At 44.0% G+C, this 20,155-nt stretch overlaps 1 protein-coding gene across 1 annotated transcript in view; it reads left to right on the top strand.

The window, feature by feature from the left end:
• CXXC4 (CXXC finger protein 4) overlaps positions 1–19,509 on the top strand; it is a 75,662-nt gene extending 56,153 nt beyond the window's left edge. Inside the window, exon 2 of the mRNA XM_066632622.1 lies at positions 18,206–19,509. Coding sequence (XP_066488719.1) covers positions 18,206–18,250 — 45 coding nt within the window. The 3' untranslated portion in view covers positions 18,251–19,509. The remainder of the gene's footprint in view (positions 1–18,205) is intronic.
• The last annotated feature ends 646 nt before the right edge of the window (positions 19,510–20,155 follow it).

Raw genomic sequence — 20,155 nt, 5'->3', positions numbered from 1 at the left:
ATTCATCATGCTAAAATAGAACATTCCATAATCAACTTTTTTCTTTTTTCAATTTTTCCAATTTTTTGGAAAAAAACAAAAAAGGCTTCAGGAAAAACCAGAAAAAAACGTGTTTTTTTTTCTGAATTTTTCTGGTTTTTTTCTAGGCCTTCACATCTCTAGCCCTGCCTGAGTCTTGCTGGTTGGCTGCTTCCATGTTTACAGCCACCAAAGCATCTCCAGGCTGGAGGGAGCCATTGGGTGAGGTGTTTGCATTTACTTTTGAGACAGAAGGAAGGACAGAAAACTTTCTGTAATTAAAAAAAAAATTTTCAATCTGCAGATAACTGAAACCATGACTGGAGTGTGGTCCTGTATTATTTAGTCCACACAGGAAAGCAGTATATTTTGGCACCTTCTATTCTAACCTCGCAGAAGAGATTTTTGTCTTAGTGGTCCCACACTGTATTCCTAACATTCTGAACAATTGGAACAATGGGGAATCTGCTGGCCAGTGGCATCCCTAGTGGGGTACAGGCTGTATGAGGTGATGCGCATAGGGAGGTGACACAACAAACTGGCCAAACTTTTTTCAGTCTTGGTATTTTTTAATAATCCCATCATGTTATATATCGTTTGATGCATAATTTCATGCAGAATGCAATGAAACAAACCACATTGAAATATCTCTATTATATCCAAAGTTATAGCCAAAAAACTAGCAGTGTGGGGCAATGGTGCATCACCATGCCCACTGTCCAGGGCGCTGCCCCACCCACTGCATGGGAGGAGGTCCATCATGGGCATGATGTGCTGGCCTCCTGCACCGGATGACACAAACCCTAGTGATGCCACTAGTGCTGGCCACTTTCTTTCATGCAGCTGATCCTTTCCATGCATTCCTAAGAGGTAGTTGGCATCTGCTGTTCCCTGTTTTGTTTCCATTTGCCCTCTGGAATAGTCACAGATCTCTATTGAGTTCAGAGATGGGTAGAAACCTTGATGTTAATGCAGTGTAGGCCTCAGGTGTTTTTATACCTGGAACAACAAGCCAAATGTTGCCCTTACCTTAGACATGGAGGTTGGTTGCAGGAAAGTGAAACCCTTGTTTGGAGTGTGCTGCCCAAAGTAATTGAAACTGCCAAATTGATGGCAATTTGTTTGCAGGTAAGTTATGTCATTGAAAAGTGAAAGGAGGTTCTAGATGCATGTCCTACCTAAGTAGAGCATATTTTGAGGTCCTGCTCTGTCAGGCCCATCTAAAGTAGATCCTACAGGCTTCCTCACCTTTGGTTCATTGACTCTTGTGGTTTTACTTCCAGGGTAAATCGTTTACAGATTGAAAGCTTCTTTCAATGTAGTTCCAAATAAGGCAAATTTACTATAAAAAGAGCACTTCCATTTAGGAAAAAAGTATACAAACCATAGATAGCTCATGTGTCTAGCCTGTTGTATGAACAGGAGTTGGCAAGCTGCAGCTAAGTGTGGCTTCCCAGTGCATGTACAGTATGTTCAGTAAAACTGGTGCATGTGCAGTTGCATGGCAGCCTGCACTCATTGTATACTTTTCCTGTATTTTAAAAAAGCAGCTCTTAGCTTATGCAATCTATGAGCTAGGCAGGTTTTGTACAAGCACGGTTGAACCATATCTTGTATTTCACGTGCCTCTGACTGGCACAAATTCAAGTATGCATGCTCGACCAAAACACAGAGAAAGAGAGAACATAGAGAGAGAACAAAGTAGGTAGTGCAGGCAATTTCACCTGCCATTCCACTTAGTATAAACCCAGGAGCAAGCCTGAAATGGGAGAATGAAGCTGCTCTTCCCTCAGTCCTCTCAATTGCCGCATGTCTCTTGTACTGTACTTTTAGTGCTTTAAGAGACAGTTTGCATTTGCTGGATTTAACATAGTTTTGACTGTAGGCATTTTGGCTTAACATGCTGACCTTGGAACATAACCCTCATGTAAAATGTGGGCAGATCGTTTCTAGTTTTAGAAAAACCAGCTGAGATGTGTGCGTTATTATCAACAAATACTGTTTTTTTTAGCTTTATTCCATGTGGATTGGCAGAAATGAACTTGCAGAGTGTGCAACAACAGTGTCAGCTTCGTAACAAAAATATAATCTCATACTAGTGTATGCCTTTTGCATTCCTGGGGCCCGTATCTTATTATAATCTCTTTGAAATTTAGGACTTTTACCCTGGTGCCATGGCTAATTATTCCTTAAAAGGCAATTAGCAGTTGCCAGAGGCTTAGATAGCAACTCTGCTTTTGAGCAACTCCCACCTCAGCAGCACAAAATAAGCACGTTAAAATTCTGCATCCATACAGCAATACTCTTTTATGGCTGAAGTTTGTGAGGAAGAATAACAATTGTGACAGCAGATCATTTTGTTTGATCTATGAGGCAGGGTGTGTGCTCAGTGGAGGGGCATCTGATTGCCCAGCTGAAGGTCTCTGGTTCTCTGGGTAGGACAGAGGAAAGTTCCTGTGTACATCTGTCACTGACAAGGCACTAAAATTTTTAGGACACACCATCTGTTTTTTGACAACTGACAAGGCACACCGTGCTGCCAGCGGGGGGGGGGGGGCTCATATCCCTACCCTAATAAATAGCCCTACCCTAAATTCCTGTGGCACTCCTGCAGACCATTTGTGTAACACTAATGTATCATGACACACCGGTTGAAAATCACTGATGTATGATGTGGTAAAAAGGATGGTTTTGAGAACAGGAAGAACCCGTGGATATTGTATGTCTGGATTTTCAGAAGGCGTTTGACACAGTCCTTCACCAAAGGCTGCTGAGAAAACTTCACAGTCAGGCAATAAGAGGACAGGTTGTTTTATGAATTAAGAATTGGTTGATTCTTACACCTACACCTACACCAGGAGTAGGTGTCAATGGGTTGTTTGAGAGTGGGTGTCAATGGGCTGTTTTCACAATGGAGAGAGGTGAAAAGCAGTATGCCCCATGGATCTGTCCTGGGACCAGTGCGTTTCAACTTGTTCTTAAATGACCCAGAGATAGGGATAAGCAGTGTGGTGGCCAAGTTTGCAGATGACACTAAATTTTTCTGAGTGATGAAGACCAGAAGGGATTGTGAAGAGCTCCAGAAGGATCTCTCCAAACTGGGAGAATGGGCAGCAAAAGGCAGATGCTTTTCAATGTAGTTAAGTGTAAAGTAATGCACATTGGAGCAAAAAATCCAAACGTCACATATAGGTTAATGGGGGTCTGAGCTGTCTACAACAGCTCAGGAACGAGATCTTGGGGTGTTGGTGAACAGTTTGATGAAAGTGTCAACCCAATGTGCGGTGCCAGTGAAGAAGGCCAATTCCATGCTAGGGATCATTAAAAAGGGGATTGAGAATAAAACAGCTAATGTTATAATGTCATTGTACAAATCAATGGTATGGCCACACCTGGAGTACTGTGTTCAGTTCTAGTCCCCACATCTAAAAAGGACATAGTGGAACTAGAAAAGGTGCAAAAGAGAGCAAACAAAGTGATTACTGGGCTCAGGCACCTCCCTTATGAGGAAAGGCTGCTGCGCTTGTGGGTCTTCAGTCTAGAAAAGAGGTGCATGATTGAGACATACAAAATTATGCAAGAGATTGATGGAGTGGATAATGGGATGCTCTTTTCCCTCTCACACAACATCAGAACCAGGGAACACCTACTAAAATTGAGTATCAGGACAATTAGAACAGACAAAAGAAAATATTTCTTTACCCAGCTTGTAATCAGTCTGTGGAACTCCTTGCCACAAGATGTGGTGATGGCATCCAACCTAGATGCCTCTAAAACAGGATTGGACAGATTTCTGGAGGAAAACTCCATCAAAGGTTACAAGCCACAATGGATATGTACAGTCTGAGATTAGCTGGTCACTCATCATGAGGGCTGGTAGGAATTTTTTTCTGCCATCCAAACTGGCCGTGGATGGCAATTTTTTTCACCTACCCCAGACTGGTGAGGGAGGGAAGGTGTACTCAGTAGTTTTCATGTATTAAAAAGTGGTCACTGCATTTAATAAAGCAGCACAAATTAAACCCAATTGTAATCCTGTATCTTTGCTAGGGGTGTGAGCGTAAATAGAATACTAGATGCAGGAAGGTGCAGTGAGATGCAAGTATCTTGTGGTCTTGTGTGTGCTCCCTGAAGCATCTTGTGGGCTGCTGTGAGATACAGGCCGTGGACCTGATCCAGCAGGGCTTTTCTTATGTTCTTAATAGATTTGAACTATTCTAGAACTGCTAGTCTAGTCATTCTAGAACTGCTGAATTGTGTCTCATGATTTATTTTAAAATTCCCTGCTAACTGGGTAAGAGGCACTTTTTCAATTGGGTGCTCCTCTTTTATTTAGCAGGGGGAGAGTAACTTTATTTTTATTTTATTTTTAATTTCACTTTTGACCAGTTTTAAGTCGTCCTCCCAGAATGAAGTTTCCTATATCCTTTCTGTCCGATGTTATACAATAGCCACCAGCGCAGTTCTCCATTGTTCATGTGAGTTGAGCACCTGATTTGTGTCACTTTGCATTGCCTGATCTGTTCTGAGTTTCACTATGGTAGCACTGAGCTCCACTTTGATTTTATCCACAGTTTCATTATCATTTGTGGGAGGATTCCCCTGAGCAATGTGAGGTTGCATGATATTTAGTGTTGAGATTTTGTAAAAGTCTATAGTTCTGCTTATTGTGACCTTGTCTGTTTTGGCAAATAAGATCCTATATCCCTTTATGCCTCTCACTGTACCTGCAAATATGCTTTTGGTGATTCTGTTCTCCTGCCTGAACCATTTCTCAGTTGGAATGTAGGTATAAGTTTCGCATCCAAATGCCCTAATATGCTTCATGTTTGGTCTGGATCCATGCTACAGTTCAAATGGAGTACAGTTCAATTGTCTTCAATGGCAGTCTGTTCTGAAGGTAGGCTGCTGTTGTTGTTGCTTTGTTCCTGTATTTGTAAGATAGTCCAGCAGCTGGGAGCACAGGTATGGTCATCTCAACTAGAGTGCGGTTCTTTATTTCTGCTATTCCATTTTGTTCTGGTGCCTACAGCACAGTCATCTGATGTTCAGTGCCTTGTTCCTTCAGATAAGCTTCTGCTTCCTTCCCTGGATATTGCCCATCATTAATCTGTATGAACTGTTTGTGGTTCCCTTTGGAACATGTTGCTGACTGCTGCCATGCAATCTCCCAGTTTGCAAAGCTTTTTGCTTTTCTGTTTCAAAAAGCGTATCTGGAGTATCAGGGGCGAGAGTCTTCATTGGTTCACATATGTGACTGTGGATGACCTCCAAGGATCAAGTAGTCTTGTTCTGACTGTTCTGTGGAAGTGGTGCACACGTGGCTTTCTCTTATGCAACAAGTGCACTTCATGGTTATGTGACATGATGACATCATAAGGTCAGGATCTGCGTTCCTATGCCCTACACATTTGTGCCACAGGTGGATGCACTTCTTGTGTTGCACTTGAGTGTTGTCAGATTTGTTCTCATTGGTGTACGAATCTATAGAGGAAGTCACCGGCAATTTCTCTGGCTATAATCTCTGTCCCCTTTGTAATCCATAGGACTCTGTGAGTAATGGTGCCCCCACATGCTTGTCTTTCATTTCTTCTCCAAGCCCATGCAGCTGTTCTGCAATTTCTGACATGGCATTTATGTGAATGTGCATCTCCTCTCCATTACATCCTAGTCTCATCCTATACAGCTTACATAGCAAGAACATTTTGCTGTTAAGGCTGACACATTAAACACTTTCTGAAGAGCAGTCTACATACCTTGTGGACATGAAATGAGCTGTTGATCTTCCAGTAGTAAAGCTTTAGTTGCTTTCACCTGTTTATTTTTTGTGTCCGCTTCTACAAGATTATCCGTTGGTCTGTTCAACACATTTCAGAGATCGTCTTTGGAAAGTAGCATTTCCAGTTTAAATGTCCACAGCTGATAACTTTCATTGTAGAACTTTACTATTGCAAACATAACCTCCGAGCTGCAAGTCATTTTTCTTCTGTGGATTGTTGGGTGTGTCCTGGAGCCTTCAGTTTGGTCACAGCTTCTCAGAGTTTGTCCTTAGCTCTTTGTTTTGCAGTTTGTATTGTGTCTGGGCCAGGGCCTATAACCAGTTAGCAGAACTGAGGGTTTAAAATACTCAAATACACTGCAAAGCTGTGTTTTGTTAAGAACTTTACCATGGCAATGAAATAACTTCATCTATTGTTATACAGACAGAACGAGGTAGGAAAAAGAAGCAAAACAGAAGTCCAGTCAAAGTAGGAGAGAGCAATCTACAAGTGTTTAACTTGGAACCAAATATGTGATAGATCTCCCTACTAGTGCATATGAACACAAACATATCTACACCTATTGTTACTGTACAGTAGCTCCTTCCAGCAGGTTTAAGCCACTTGAAACCGATTATAAAGATTCTGTTTTTGTTATCATTCTTATGTTTGTATCTCATCCTGCCTCTGGAGTTCTGAGGGTAGCCTATCTAGGGGTTGTCCTACTTTATGTCACAAAAACTGTGTAAGGTGGGTTTGGCTGAGAATAACCAACCCCAAATCATCAGTGGACTTCATGACCACTGTAATTAGAGTATAAAATTGTATATGTTTATACTCTCTCCTTTTATCCTGGAAAATGCCCTTTTCTAATAAAACTGAGAGAAAGAGAGAGGCTTAAAGGTTATCAGGCTTATGTTGTGTTAAATTCTCTAGAATGCCCCTGCTTTACAGCATTACCTGTTAGCAGAAGTTGGAACAGCAGGATTTTTGAGTTTGAGGATTGAGGCTTCTGTTTGTCAGTATTTGCACCTGCAGGAGCTGTGAAGGTTGCCTTAAACAATGCTGATCAATTCCAATTTTATTCCTGACTTCCCCTCCTCCTAACTTCCTGAGGAATCTGTCTTCCCTGTCACTCAGGATAATGATCCCCCTGCAAGCGTAGCCGAGAATCCAGGAGCTCAAGGTAATCTCATCAAGTCTTTGAGTCCCCAGCAGGGACTGTGGAATTTATACAGCCAGGAGGTTGGGGCACTTTAACATCCCACGCTGGTGTCCTCAGCCACCATGATGGGCAGATTTCCTTCTGGGATTCACTCTGCCCAGCTCCAGTGGCAAAACCAAAGATGTCATGAATTGAGTGTAACTGAGCTTGGTCTCATTTATCAGCCCAAACTGTTTTCATTGTCCTTCTTACTTTTCAGTGTGAACTAAACAGAAACCCAAAATAAAATAGCAATTCCCAGTCTCAGATTCAAGAATGTGATTAATTATTTCTGTTGCATTTCTGGGACAGGCATTGACAACTCTGATGGAAATTATTCCTGGAGACTTTTCCCACCACCATAATACAATGCTGAAAGTGACAGAGGTTCAGTTAAACTTTTCAGGATTGCTTTTAGTAGCCACCTGGCAACTGTTGCAAATTCCTGGGGAATTTCCTGTTCCTGAGGAACAGTCCTCATTTGGGATCCTGTCACCCAGAGCCATTCAAACTGGAGCGTCACAACACCCCAGCCTGACAGCCCTGGCCTCTGCCCCCTTAAGGTGCAGGGGCAGGGGAAAGGCAGCAATGTGATCCCCAGGATCACGTCGTTAAGGGATTGGGATGTACTCACTAGTCCCTGCAGCAGCCTATCGGGGGTGCGGGGAGCCCTGCGTGAGCGTCTGCAGTGCTCTCCGATATTCCAAAAGTGAAAGTGGAGTGATTGCGCTCCACTTACACAAAACCGGAAGTGGAGCACGACTGTTCCACTTTCACTTCTAGAAAGCCGGGGAGCCCTGAAGACACTTGTGCAGGGCTTCCTGCACCCCCGGAGGGCTGCTGCAGGGACTGGTGAGTACATGCCAGTCCCTGCAGCTCCCTTACAACGCGATCCTGCAGATCGCATCGCTGCCTTCCCCCCGCCTCCGCTGCCTCCCTCCCCTTCCATGCAATGTCTTACAGGGCAGGAGGGCTGGTCTAGAGGGTAGAGCCTCCATTAGCCCGAAGATAACATCAGAAGGTTGCCAGTTCGAGGACACTGGTAGCTCCCTGAATGGTGAGAATGGCGAGACCTTGAAGCAGCTGACAAGCCCAGCTGAGTGATTCCACCTGCTCTTGGGGTGAGCAAGAAGCGTCTTGGCTGCCCTCCATGTGAGAGATGAAGGAGCTGCTTGTCAGCCTGCGTGGGAGAACTGGAGGCCAGAAGTGAGACCAAACCAGGAAGATCCAGTCTGAAATGTTGTTGGTTCTTGAAAGAGAGAACCTCTATGATTGCAAAAATCCCCTTGAGGGATTTAGAAATGCCTGCCTATTTAAACCGCCTTGAATAAAGTCAGAGGAGTAATCCAATGACCAGAAAGGCGGTATATAAATATTATTATTATTATTATTATTATTATTATTATTATTATTATTATTAACAGTATTTATATACCGCTTTTCAACTAAAAGTTCACAAAGCGGTTTACAGAGAAAAATCAAATAACTAAATGGCTCCCTGTCCCAAAAGGGCCCACAATCTAAAAAGATGCAAATGAATACCAGCAGACAGCCACTAGAACAGACAGTGCTGGGGTGAGGTGGGCCAGTTACTCTCCCCCTGCTAAAAAAGGAGCACCCACTTGAAAAAGTGCCTCTAAATAACTAGTTATTATTATTTTTACTATGGTCCTCAAACTCCCTGACAGTGTGGAAACTATAGCTGTAATCTATCGGTTGGTCATGACCCAATTTTTGTTGAGTTGTGAAACTGACAGGGCAGATTAAACTATGTGCATCAAGGTTTAAACTAGCTGCATCTTGGGGGGGGGGAGAGAAAGCACTGCTGCCCAGTCACTATTATACCACACCTTTTGGCATTTACAAATCAGGCAGCAGCCTCTAGGGCCTCTAAAGGAGTTTGGAGCAATGCTGTACTGCTGCTGGATGTCATCATTGCACTTGTGGTCAAACCGAGTGGTACCGTTGATCCAACGCATCATCTTTGTCTCCATGACACCAAGGCGACATTTGGCTTCTCTTGTCACCAGCCAACATTCAGCTCCATAGATTGCGACCAGCCAGATGACCATCTGATAGACCTTCAACTTGAGATGGTCACTGATCTTCTTGTCGCAAATGACACTGGTCATTGTGCGCCACTTTGTCCAGGCTGCATTTACTCGCACTGTGGTCTCATGACTCAGGCTGCCATCAGCTGCAATCGTTGAGCCGAGGTATCGGAACGTGTCAGCATGTGGCAGGTTGATGCCATTTATGTGGCTTGTCCCGAGCTCATTGGGGTCTGTCATCATGTACTCCGTCTTCTTGCCGTTGAGGCGGAGGCCAAACAATGCAAGACGGTCACTCCAAGCTTGTACTTACTGCTTGAGGTCCGCCTGGTTGTCAGATGGAAGAAGAACGTAATCTGCTTAGTGAAGTGTTCACGGCACCGGCTTTTGCAGATCGCGGGTGATGACATCCATCACTGTGATGAACAGCAGCGGAGAGAGTGATGAGCCTTGGTGGATGCCGACAGTAATGCAGAAGTCTTTCCATGTTCCACCAACGGCCTGCACATGGCTCTTTGGGTCCTTGGACAAGAGATTTACCCATCGAACAAGTTCTTCTGGCACTCCTGGCTACGCAGCACGTGCAAGGTTGGCAGTTCGAATCCACACAGTGGGGTGAGCTCCCATTGCTTGTCCCAGCTCCTGCCAACCTAGCAGTTCGAAACCATGTAAAACTGCGAGTAGATAAATAGGTACCACCTTGGTGGGAAGGTAACGGCATTCCATGCGCTTAGGCTTTAGTCATGCCAGCCACATGACCACGGAAACTGTCTAAGGACAACGCCAGCTCTTCAGCTTAGAAATGGAGATGAGCACTGCCCCTAGAGTCAGACATGGTTAGGCTTAACTCGGGGGGGGGGAACCTTTACCTTTGTACAGTAGTTAAGTTTTTAAAATTTTGCCAGTTGATAAAGAGAATTTACTTTGTAAGGCTGTTTGTTTAAGCAGAATATCATAGATCTTAAAGAGACAATGTACACATGGTTTAATTAAGGCTGCAATCCTAACCACACTTCCCTGAGAGTAAGCCTCATTGAACAAAATAGGACTTACTTCTGAGTAGACCTGGTTAGGATTGTGCCCCGAGTTATATTGTTATGCACTCCTTGCATGTTTTCAGCTCTTGTTCACAATGTCCAATAGGTCTGTCTGTCTGAGACTTGGAGCAAATGAACACGAGTCAAAACCTGAGGACCTTTAGCGTTGTGGCAGAGACTGTACAGCACATGGATGTCAAACATAAGGCCTGTGGGCCGGATGCGGCCCCCAGAAGCAATTTATCTGGCCCCCATTATCATTAGGCTCTCCCTTGATAATTGGGCTATCTCGTATCTTGAAAATATGGACAAGATTTGCAGTTTCTCGTCTGTCATTTGCAGCTAATGAGCTTCTACACAAGAACGAAGTGCTTATTTCTGGCCATCATCAGCTTAATAATGTCACTTTTGGCCCTCAGCAGGCACCATGAATGCAAACTTCGTCCCCCTATATGAAACAAGTTTGACATCCCTGAAGAGCATTTCCACTACTCATTCTGGGAGAAAGAATGAAAAGGAGTGGGGTGTGGGTGGGTTGGCTGAAATCTTACCATGCAAAGGACCTAGCAGGATAGTTCAGTTCCTCCTCCCCGTTGCTTCTTAATGGGAAGAGAAAAATGGGGAATGGTGACTGAGCAACTCGTGCTCCAGTTGGTAGCAAGCCTCCCTGCATCTAGTTTTAAAAAACGTGAATTTGAAACAGCAGCTTTGTTCTTCCATATCCTGTTTTATGTATTGAGAGCAAAGGTATGATGGACCTTTTAATCAGTTCTCTCCCCTTTTACTTGCTCCCAGTAGATACTGTGTGACTAATATGTTGCTGATAGGGAAAAAAAAGCCACTCTAAATTTGGGGGGAGGGGGATTTTAGACATTGTCAATATCATGCTCAAATAAAGGTGTCATTTCCACGTGCCCCATTTTTTATGTTCCTTTGAATTTAACTTGAACACACGTATGTTGCTTGGCCTTCTTCTGAACTCAATCTCCTTTGGTGTCCAACTTCTTTACAAATTATATATCTTTCTGCTTTGTTTACTATCCACAGCCATCTTGCAGCTTGTGCAGTGCTGTGTGTGCACTGAGAGGTCTGGCAGCAATACGTGCTGTGTTCTTGGTAGATTTGAAGAGAATGTTTACTTTGCTTCAGTACCAGTAACTACCTTGCAACATCTGGCATAGCACCCTAGAACAGGGTTTGTTAGAGAAAGGGAATCTCCAAACTGAAACACGTTCGTACCAAAAAGAATCCTGATATTCTGATGATCTGAGACAAAGCAATCCATAGTTTGCAGGAGCAGCAGCCCAGGAGCAGGAGCAGCCCAGGAGGGTTGCAAACGTGTCATAAGGCAGTAAGGGAGGAAGCCAGGCTGGCGCTCAGAGGTGCGCCAGCCTGCGGAGTCTGACATAAGCCTCCACACCGGCTTCCTCAGCAAGCCTTGTGTTGACCCATCTGGGTCGATGCAAGGCTCTGGGGTGGGCGGGAGGGAGGTGTTCCTAGGTGGGCGATGGGCGGCCCCAGGGGTGGGCGGGGCCAACCCTCCTTCCCGGGGAGTTTGGAGCGGCATGAAGCTGCTCCGCTCTCCTCAGACTCGTGACACCTCAGGAGGTGGCACAAGTCTGAGGAGACCCATTGGGGCAAAGGCATCTTACCCAGATGTAAGGGAAGAAGTTTACCCAGTTTACATCTTACCCAGATGTAAGGGAAGAAGTAAACTTGGGTGGGTCCCAATAGTGTGTCGTTTAAAAAAGTGGGTCCCAGTGCTAAAAAGTTTGGGAACCACTGCTAAGTGGCACAGTCACAGATAACACTGGGGCAATTCAGTGGAATTTTTCCAGTCTCACAGAAATGACTAGGAGCTACTCGTGCGCATTGATGGGCATTAACAATCTTACACAGCTTACATCTTGTGCAACAAAACTTCATGCTGAATTGTCACCATTGTTTTACCAGTGACATGGCTGTTGTCATGAATGTGCTTGTCAAAAATGTTCCCCCATCTCCTTGCTAATATAGTAAATTAATTAATGTACAAATTTTAGGAAACTGGGGAGACGGGGGGAGAGTCCATGCTTCTTTATAGTCTATGCTTATGACTAGCTATCACATTTTAAGGAATAAGCACTTTCTCAGGGATGATGAGTTAACTGAATTGAATTAAATTATGAATTAGAGCTGCGTTAAGGCAACAGGTACTGAACCCACTCAGTACCCTGGATGCATGATTTGATAATTCTAATTGGAAAACACTGAAAATTATTTAGGGTCAATTTTTAAAAAACATGTCAAAAGTGATGTTACAATTAAAAGTATTTTGAAGGAGCTCTTTTGAAGGAGGAGTTATCTTACAGATAACTTTTTTTTCTTATCCAATTTATCAGAGGTTCCCAAACTCTCAGGGGGCAGCAGCAATGTGATCAGGATGATCGCAGTGCTGCCATGGAAGGAAGGGGTTTGATTAGGTTATCTGGGGGTCGCTAGGGCTCTCTGGAGGATCTGGGGAGCCTGTGATCCCCTCTGTAGCCCTCTCAGCTACAGGTACTGAACACACTCAGTTCCCTGGATGCATGATTTTCATCGCGAAACAGGAAGTGTTTTTTTTTCTTTTTATCAGGAGTTTGAAGCTTTTGGGAGGGCTGCAGAGGGTGTCACAGGCTCCCCAGGTAAGCTTACCCCCACATAAGTTAAACAAACCCCTTCCCTCCTTGGCAGCAACGTGATCATCCTGATCGTGTTGTTGCCATTGCTGTGGCCATACTCTGTAAGGGGGCAGCTAAGGAGTTTCCCTGTTTGGGAACCTCTGCGATATAGGCTGCCTGTTTTAGAGACACAGGGCGCAATCCTAACCCATTATGTCAGTGCTTTCCAGCACTGGCATAGCTGTGCCAGTGGGATGTGTGCTGCATCCTGCAGTTGGGTGTCACTCACGGAGGCCTCCTCAAAGTAAGGGAATGTTTGTTCCCTTGCTTCAGAGCTGCATTGCCCTTATGTCAGTGCTGGAAAGCACTGACATAAGGGGTTAGGATTGCGCCCTAAATCTTTCAGATTCAGTTCAGCTTCTGTTTAATGAAATACCTTTACAAAATTCATCAATTTATAGTTTAATTTGGGCACCACTAAAGGACCATAGAGTTAGATTTTAATATATGAGAGGTACCTTTTTCTAATGTATCTGGATCCATTTTAAATGATTTTTCACAGCAATGGCATGCCAGAGACCAGGTGTGCTTTAGACTGTCCTGGCCTTCTGGAAGGAACCCGAATGTTTGCTTGCAGGCAGTGTTGTCAGGCAGGAATTCTCATATGCAGCACAAGGTACAAAGTCATTTTGCACCTGTATGTGCTAATCAAAAAGTACTCCAGGTTGCTTGAGGCAGTGCTAATTGTGATGTCAACAATTTTGGATGGTAATATTCCTTCTTTTTGCCAGTCTCGCTGAAGTGATCCTGTTTCTACACACACAGCAGAATGAGATGCAGAGTGCCCAATAGAATGGGCTGTCCCATTTCCAGTGGGGTGTGTGCGCACGCACTACTTGCAAAGAAAAAGTCACATATTGGAAAGATTCTAGCCCAGCTTGTTGCCTGCTATTCTGGTTTTCTATCTTCAGGAAATTCTTAACATAAGAGAGCATTTTAAGAAATGGGATTCCTCCCCCTCCCATCCACCTGCAGTTCAAAGAGGTGCAGTCCATTTCACCACCTCAGGATTCCACCACCTGGCTCTGCTGCATGTATATTAATCTGGCGTGTGTGTTTTATAGGCTTCCTTGAACTTTCTCACACGGTTAAAAAAGAAAGGCCAGGCCGAAGTCTCAGGCAACAGCACTGCGTCAGGTAGTGTGCTGGATGGCTGGAGAGGGGTCTGGTTTTCTCAGCTCTGCCGAATGTTGATCATTTGCTGGGCCAAAGTGAGCTGTAGCCACAGATTGTGAGGGTGTCTTTCCCTTTTCAGTTTGTTGGGAGGGAAAAACTGATTCCGCTTTGTAGGGCTGCTTGTGGATGTGGAAAAGGTCATGATTATTTACTTAGAGCCCAATCCTATGCCTACTCAGAAGTAAGTCCCCTTAGAGTCAATGGGGCTTACTCCCAGGAAAGTGTGGATAGGATTGGGCTCTTTGCAAGTGAGAAGAGCATGAAACTCGTTAAACCAGATTAGTTATCAGAAGGTGAATATGCTGGGGTCACAGCCACCTGCAGTGCAGGGGAAATTGCTGGCAAAGCTGCCTTTGTGTAAGTGGAGCATGTGTTTCATTGATGCAGGCTGTTGAAAATATGCCATCAAGCAAGTTGCGACAGCGTAGAATTTAGTAGTGCTGACAGTGCAGGCCTCAATGCATGCCAGAGCAGGTAAGCTCTGCACTGGGCAATGGAGGGACAGGGGGATGGGTGGAGAGGAGGTATAGGGTCAGGGAGAGGGCAGGGGTGGACAGATCAGGCCCAGGAGGGGGTGGAATCGGTAGCTGTGGTGCACACCATATCCTGTCCCCCTTCCTGGGCAGGAGCCACTTGGGCTTTCACCAGCAATTTAGCAGGCACTAGTCTGAGTAAACCTGTTCCTGTGCCTGGGGCTTTCCCCAGGGCAGATTTATCCCCTTCCCTTGAAGAGACCTCCAGACTGCAAAATTCCCCCTTGGGATACAGCACAAGCCACGCTGGCCTCACTGTGTGTGTGTGTGTGTGTGTGTGTGTGTGTGTGTGTGTGTGTGTGTGTGTTGTTGAATAGGCAATTGCTTTGCACACACCTGCGTCCTACATGTTTCTTGTACCATCCCATACAGGTCTGACTTGCTGACCCGAATTGGTCAGTAAGAGCAAATGGTTCTCGTAGGCTACAATCCTTCACACAAGCTGCTTAAATTCCATTGAAGTTGTGGGATTTTAAGCAGCGTGGCTGTGAGTAGAATGGCAGCCTAAATTAACAGTTTTGGGTTTGCTTTTTAAAAATTTAAAATGGATCATGAAAAGTCTACCTATTGATCCTACAACTTCACTTGGGTAGTGTTGAGCAGCAACTGTCTAGACCGGGGGTGTCCAAACTTTTTGGCAGAAGGGCCATGTCATCTCCCTGACACTGTGTCAGGGACCGGAAATAAAATTTGAATAAATTTACATAAATGAATATATTAGAGATGGAACTTATATGAATGAATGAAGGTCTTGCAATAGCTCAAGTCCTACAAAAGACCTTGCACAAAGCAAGTCTGGTGTTTCCTTTGCTGCCGCTGCTGCATCACAGATGTCAAACAGCAAGCAGCACTCATTCCACAACCCATGCGAGAGGTTGAATAGTCACCCTTGAGAACAGTTGCATCGGTCCAGTGCAGGCTCCAGCAAGTCTTCGAAGGGCCAGAGGCTCATTGGAGACTGGGGGCTCCCCGTGGGCTGGATTGGGAGTCCCCGAGGGCCGCAAGTGGCCCCCGGACCAGGGTTTGGGCATCCCTGGTCTAGATTAGTATTCTGCAAGCAATATTTATTTATACAGGTATTTATATACCGCCTTTCTTTGGCCAGATTTCTCCTTAGACTTTAATCCAAGGCAGTTTACATAGGCAGGCTGTTCTAAACCCCCGTAGGGATTTTTACAATTGAATAGTTCTAGTCTTTCATAGAACTCCTCGTTCCAGCTGGATTCCTGGTCTGGCCTGTCTCTGGCCCTTCACCTCCCACGCTCCACTTGACGGCAACTCCTCTCTGCCACCGAGGGTCAGCTCATCAGTATATCAGCGTGTCGTCAGTTCTCGGGTACTTTCGGTTGTTTTGAACTGGCAGCCTCAGATTTTCAGGCATACAAGGCGACAGCTCTAACAACTGAGCCAGACCTCCTGCCCTATTCTGTCCTTCATTCTGTGAGATTAAAGCTTGAATTTTGAAATGAAAAGACCTAATACATTCAGTAGCATCACAAGATATTATGTGAGTTGGTGGGGGCAGCTAAATGCTGCCCGTATTCTTTTCATATGTGCACATTCATGCATCCCTTTTCTGACTGTTCCTACTGTGCCATCTCTGTTCTTCATGGCTGGATTGGCGATGAGCAAGACTTCTGCTGTGCCCTGTAGTGACAGTGGCCATAGAAGAGGGAAAAGAAGCTAAAGAGTAGGCAGGGGGAGACGGAAGGACTCCAGCCCATAGAGTTGGGCAGGAGTGGTGCTCCTGGTCACAGCAGAAAGGAGCAAGTGGGAAAAGGGCCCCAAATCTGCTGCTTTCCTAAATTCACTGCTTGGTGCAATTCATGTCACCCTGCTGCATGGTAGGCTTGGCCCTGAGTAAGTTAATGGTGCCCAGATCTGATGTTTGTTTTCATTTAACTGGGAACTGGATGTAAGCATATCCTGTTGTAGCCAAAACCAGATAAGGCTGAAATAATGATTGGCAGTAGGCCCGGTGACCTAAAGTCTAGGGATTGCGGGAGTACAGTAGCCCCTTATTTTGCACACAAACTCCTCACCTTGCAGAGTGTGTCGGTATGGAGCTCCTGGATCTCTGACGGTGCCTGCCAGGTTGCAGTGGTATCTCAGCCTTTAAAAGTGTGGTAGAAAACAGGATCTCTGAAAACACAGCTCTTGCACCCTTGTAGCACTATGACATGAAAAGTTGCAGTCAGCTGAAATGGAGCCATAAAGGAGAGACTGAGTGTCGATCCCAGGTTCAGGTTCTGATATCTTCACATAGGGTTGGGGATGATCCCCTGCATAAAATCCTGGAGAGCTGCTGCCATCTGAGGTAGATAGTTCTAAGCTGGATGGAACAATGGTCTGACTTGATGTAAGGCAGCTTCATGTGTTCATATAAATGCTGTTTTGCACAAATACTAAAGGTTCAGAATCCCTGTTTGTGTTTGCTTCATTAGACCATTTTAAAGCGCATACTAGTAGCTCCTCCCTCCAGAGAAGTGGAAGATCTACAAGTACCATGTAAGCTGTGGAGATGGAAAAGGTGCAAAAGAGAGCAACCAAAATGATTACTGGGCTGGGGCACCTTCCTTATGAGGAAAGGCTACAGCGTTTGGGCCTCTTCAGCCTAGAAAAGAGACGCCTGAGGGGGGACATGATTGAGACATACAAAATCATGCAGGGGATGGACAGAGTCGATAGAGAGACGCTCTTTTCCCTCTCACATAACACCAGAACCAGGGGACATCCACAAAAGTTGAGTGTTGGGAGAGTTAGGACAGACAGAAGAAAATATTTCTTTACCCAGCATGCAATTAGTTTGTGGAACTCTGTCACAGGAAGTAGTGATGGCATGATGCCTTTAAGAGGGAATTGGACAAATTTCTGGAGGAAGTTCATTATGGGTTATAAGTCATAGTAGGTATGTGTAAGCTCTTGGTTTTAGAGGCAGGCTGCCTCTGATTGCCAGATGCAGGGGAGGGCACTGTGACACAGGTTTGTTGTCTTGTGTGCTCCCTGGGGCATTTGGTGGGCCACTGTGAGATACAGGAAGCTGGACTAGATGGGCCTTTGGCCTGATCCAGCAGGGCTCTTCTTATGACTCTTATGTTCTTATGAATCAGGGTGACAAAGCAGAACTGTCCAATTTTGAAATGACGTAGATAGATTCACCATTTACTTTTCAAAAGAGTTGCTGTGTTAGTCCATAGTTGCACAAACAATATCTGAGTCTTATGGCACTTCAAAGATGGAAACAAGGGCATGAGTTTTCTCTCACTTGTCCAACCAAAGATGTTCGCATCCCTGAAAGCTCACACACAGTACATTTATTTATCTTTAAACTACCTATGGACTCTTGATTATTTTAATGTACATGATGCTGGTTTTGACTAATATCTATATTATTCTTTCATTTTTTTAAAAAAAGCTCTTAGCTAATGTGTGCTTTATGGTATGAATAAAAAATGCAATCCAATCAAATGCGCTCACCAGAGAGCGATATTTTGAACATGCTGTTAAACCTTGCCTGTAGTTCATCCTAGAGAAGTTTTTATGTACGTGCAAGCAAGACTTTATTTTTTTTAGGTTGAGCTATTTCTTTTAATTATTTTGCACCATGAGATGATAACTAAGAGTGTGACTGATATATGAAGGATGAACAGAATAGATCAAACAAAAAGAACAAATCTTACAATGCAATGGAAAGAAAGCTTAACTTGTTTTCTTGCTTTTTTTTGTAGAGAACACCAGTTCCCAGCGCTGAAGCATTCCGATGGTTCTTTTAAGCTGTAGTATATCTTATTTTCAAGGCAGCCTGAAGTGAATGGCAAGCTAAAGTCTTGTTTTAAGAAACTGCTTAGTCCACCACTGAAGAATATATTCAGATCATATTTTCACTTATGTATAGGGGTTTCCTCAAAAGCAAATGTAGAGTGGTCTCCAGGTAAGAGTGAAAAAAGCAGCTTTGTAGAACATATCTGTGATGAAACAGAACTTCCCCTGCTGAAATGCTTGAACATAATACTGTTTTGGCTCCTGTCCCATCAAGTTCACAATCTGACTTTCCCTGAATGACTTGTCCACACCATGCATCACAGTTCACTCTGTCTTGTGTTTCTATGCTGTTCAAACGATCCTCCTGTAGCCCTTCAACCTCCCATTCACTCTCCAAATAACCCAGTTGCATTATTTGCAACTGGCTTCTTCTAATCATTGGCATTTGCTTTCTTCTCTCAAGGCCCTGTGAATAGGAGTATACTCCACATAAGAGAACACTAACCAGCTTCACGAGGGCCACTCTCTTATCAGGAGACCACAAGTTCTGGGACCCTGGGGAATTGGCCAAGTTGACTCACATTCAGTGCACCAATTCTTTCTTTGATGTAATTTAGCTATTCCAGTGAAGTTGTTGTCTATTTTTAAAGTGGCTGTTAAAAAAAAAAAGTTTGGGTAAACCCCTGCTATAAAATAATGTATCTTTACAAAGTTCCATACCTATACTTCATTTTTTCCCCCCAGTATACGTGTTTCAGTTCTGTAAACTGTACAGATAGCCGCTTGTATTTTGTGTGTTTAGACACAAGGAGACAATCATGTTGGAGCATCTATGGAGATTAACTGTTTTGAACACAACAGTGTGGTTCTGTGAATTAAATCTGGAGCAATAAATTCAAGCTTTAAGTATTGTTTTTTTGCCAGTTGTCCAGTGGCAGCTGCTCTGGCAACAGCAGCATGTTTTACCATGCATCTTTCCATTGATACTTGCTGTGACATTTGGCGAAAGTAAAGATGATGATGCATCTCACTAGACACCTTCAGACCATACTGTTGTCAGAAAGGAAGGCATACAGTCCAAAAGTTAATCTTTGTGAGCACGATAGTAGAGTAGTGATTACACACTTGCATTGCTTCGGAAAGAGCTTTACACAATGAGATCCCTCCAAAGGATGTACTTGGATGACTGAGTTTGTACTGCACCACAAGGTAGAGTTTACAGCATACAGAATCAGTTTTACAGAGAGTGATATAAAACTTGTTTTAGCATACAGAATATCATGGGGTGGGATAGGGTGGGGGAAATCTGAATATTTATATTCCTGCTGAAAGTTGCTTTAGGCTGCAATCCTATGCACACTTACTAGGGAGTAAGCCTCATTTCACACAATGGGCCTTATTTCTGAGTAGACATGCCTAGGATTGGGCAATGACCTTTCAATGGAAAACAAAATTAAAATTTTAAAAAGTATATGAAGCTATTTTCACTAGATGTGCAGGCTTTAGTTCTTAGACTAGTTGGTAAATTTAAATGGAGTTGAGTCTTTTTGGAAATCTCAGCTTGTCATGAGGTCTTGAATATCTTTAAGATGTTAACAAAAATTAGCACCTTTAATAAAATAAAGGTTAAAAAGAAAGAATGATTCCTTTTGCCTCTATCCTCATACTTGTTTCCTCATACTGGTAAAAACCCCTCAGGCAATCAGAGGAAGTCTTCAGCATGGAATTGCACCTGTAATTACAAAATGCTCTCTTTGTTGATGAGGCTATGGTGAAATCATTCAGAAATAAAACAGTGGGGTGTAGGATAGTGAAGTTTTTTCCTTATGCAGATTACAGCATTGCCTTGGCCATCTCATCAGATTCAGAGTGCTACATCTATATGTGATTTAAGAAGAAGGAAAAAAACCCACATG

The sequence above is a fragment of the Tiliqua scincoides genome, chromosome 6 (assembly GCF_035046505.1).
Source record: "Tiliqua scincoides isolate rTilSci1 chromosome 6, rTilSci1.hap2, whole genome shotgun sequence".
NCBI classification, from domain to species: Eukaryota; Metazoa; Chordata; class Lepidosauria; order Squamata; family Scincidae; genus Tiliqua; species Tiliqua scincoides.
This window is presented reverse-complemented; position numbering and strand designations above follow the sequence as displayed.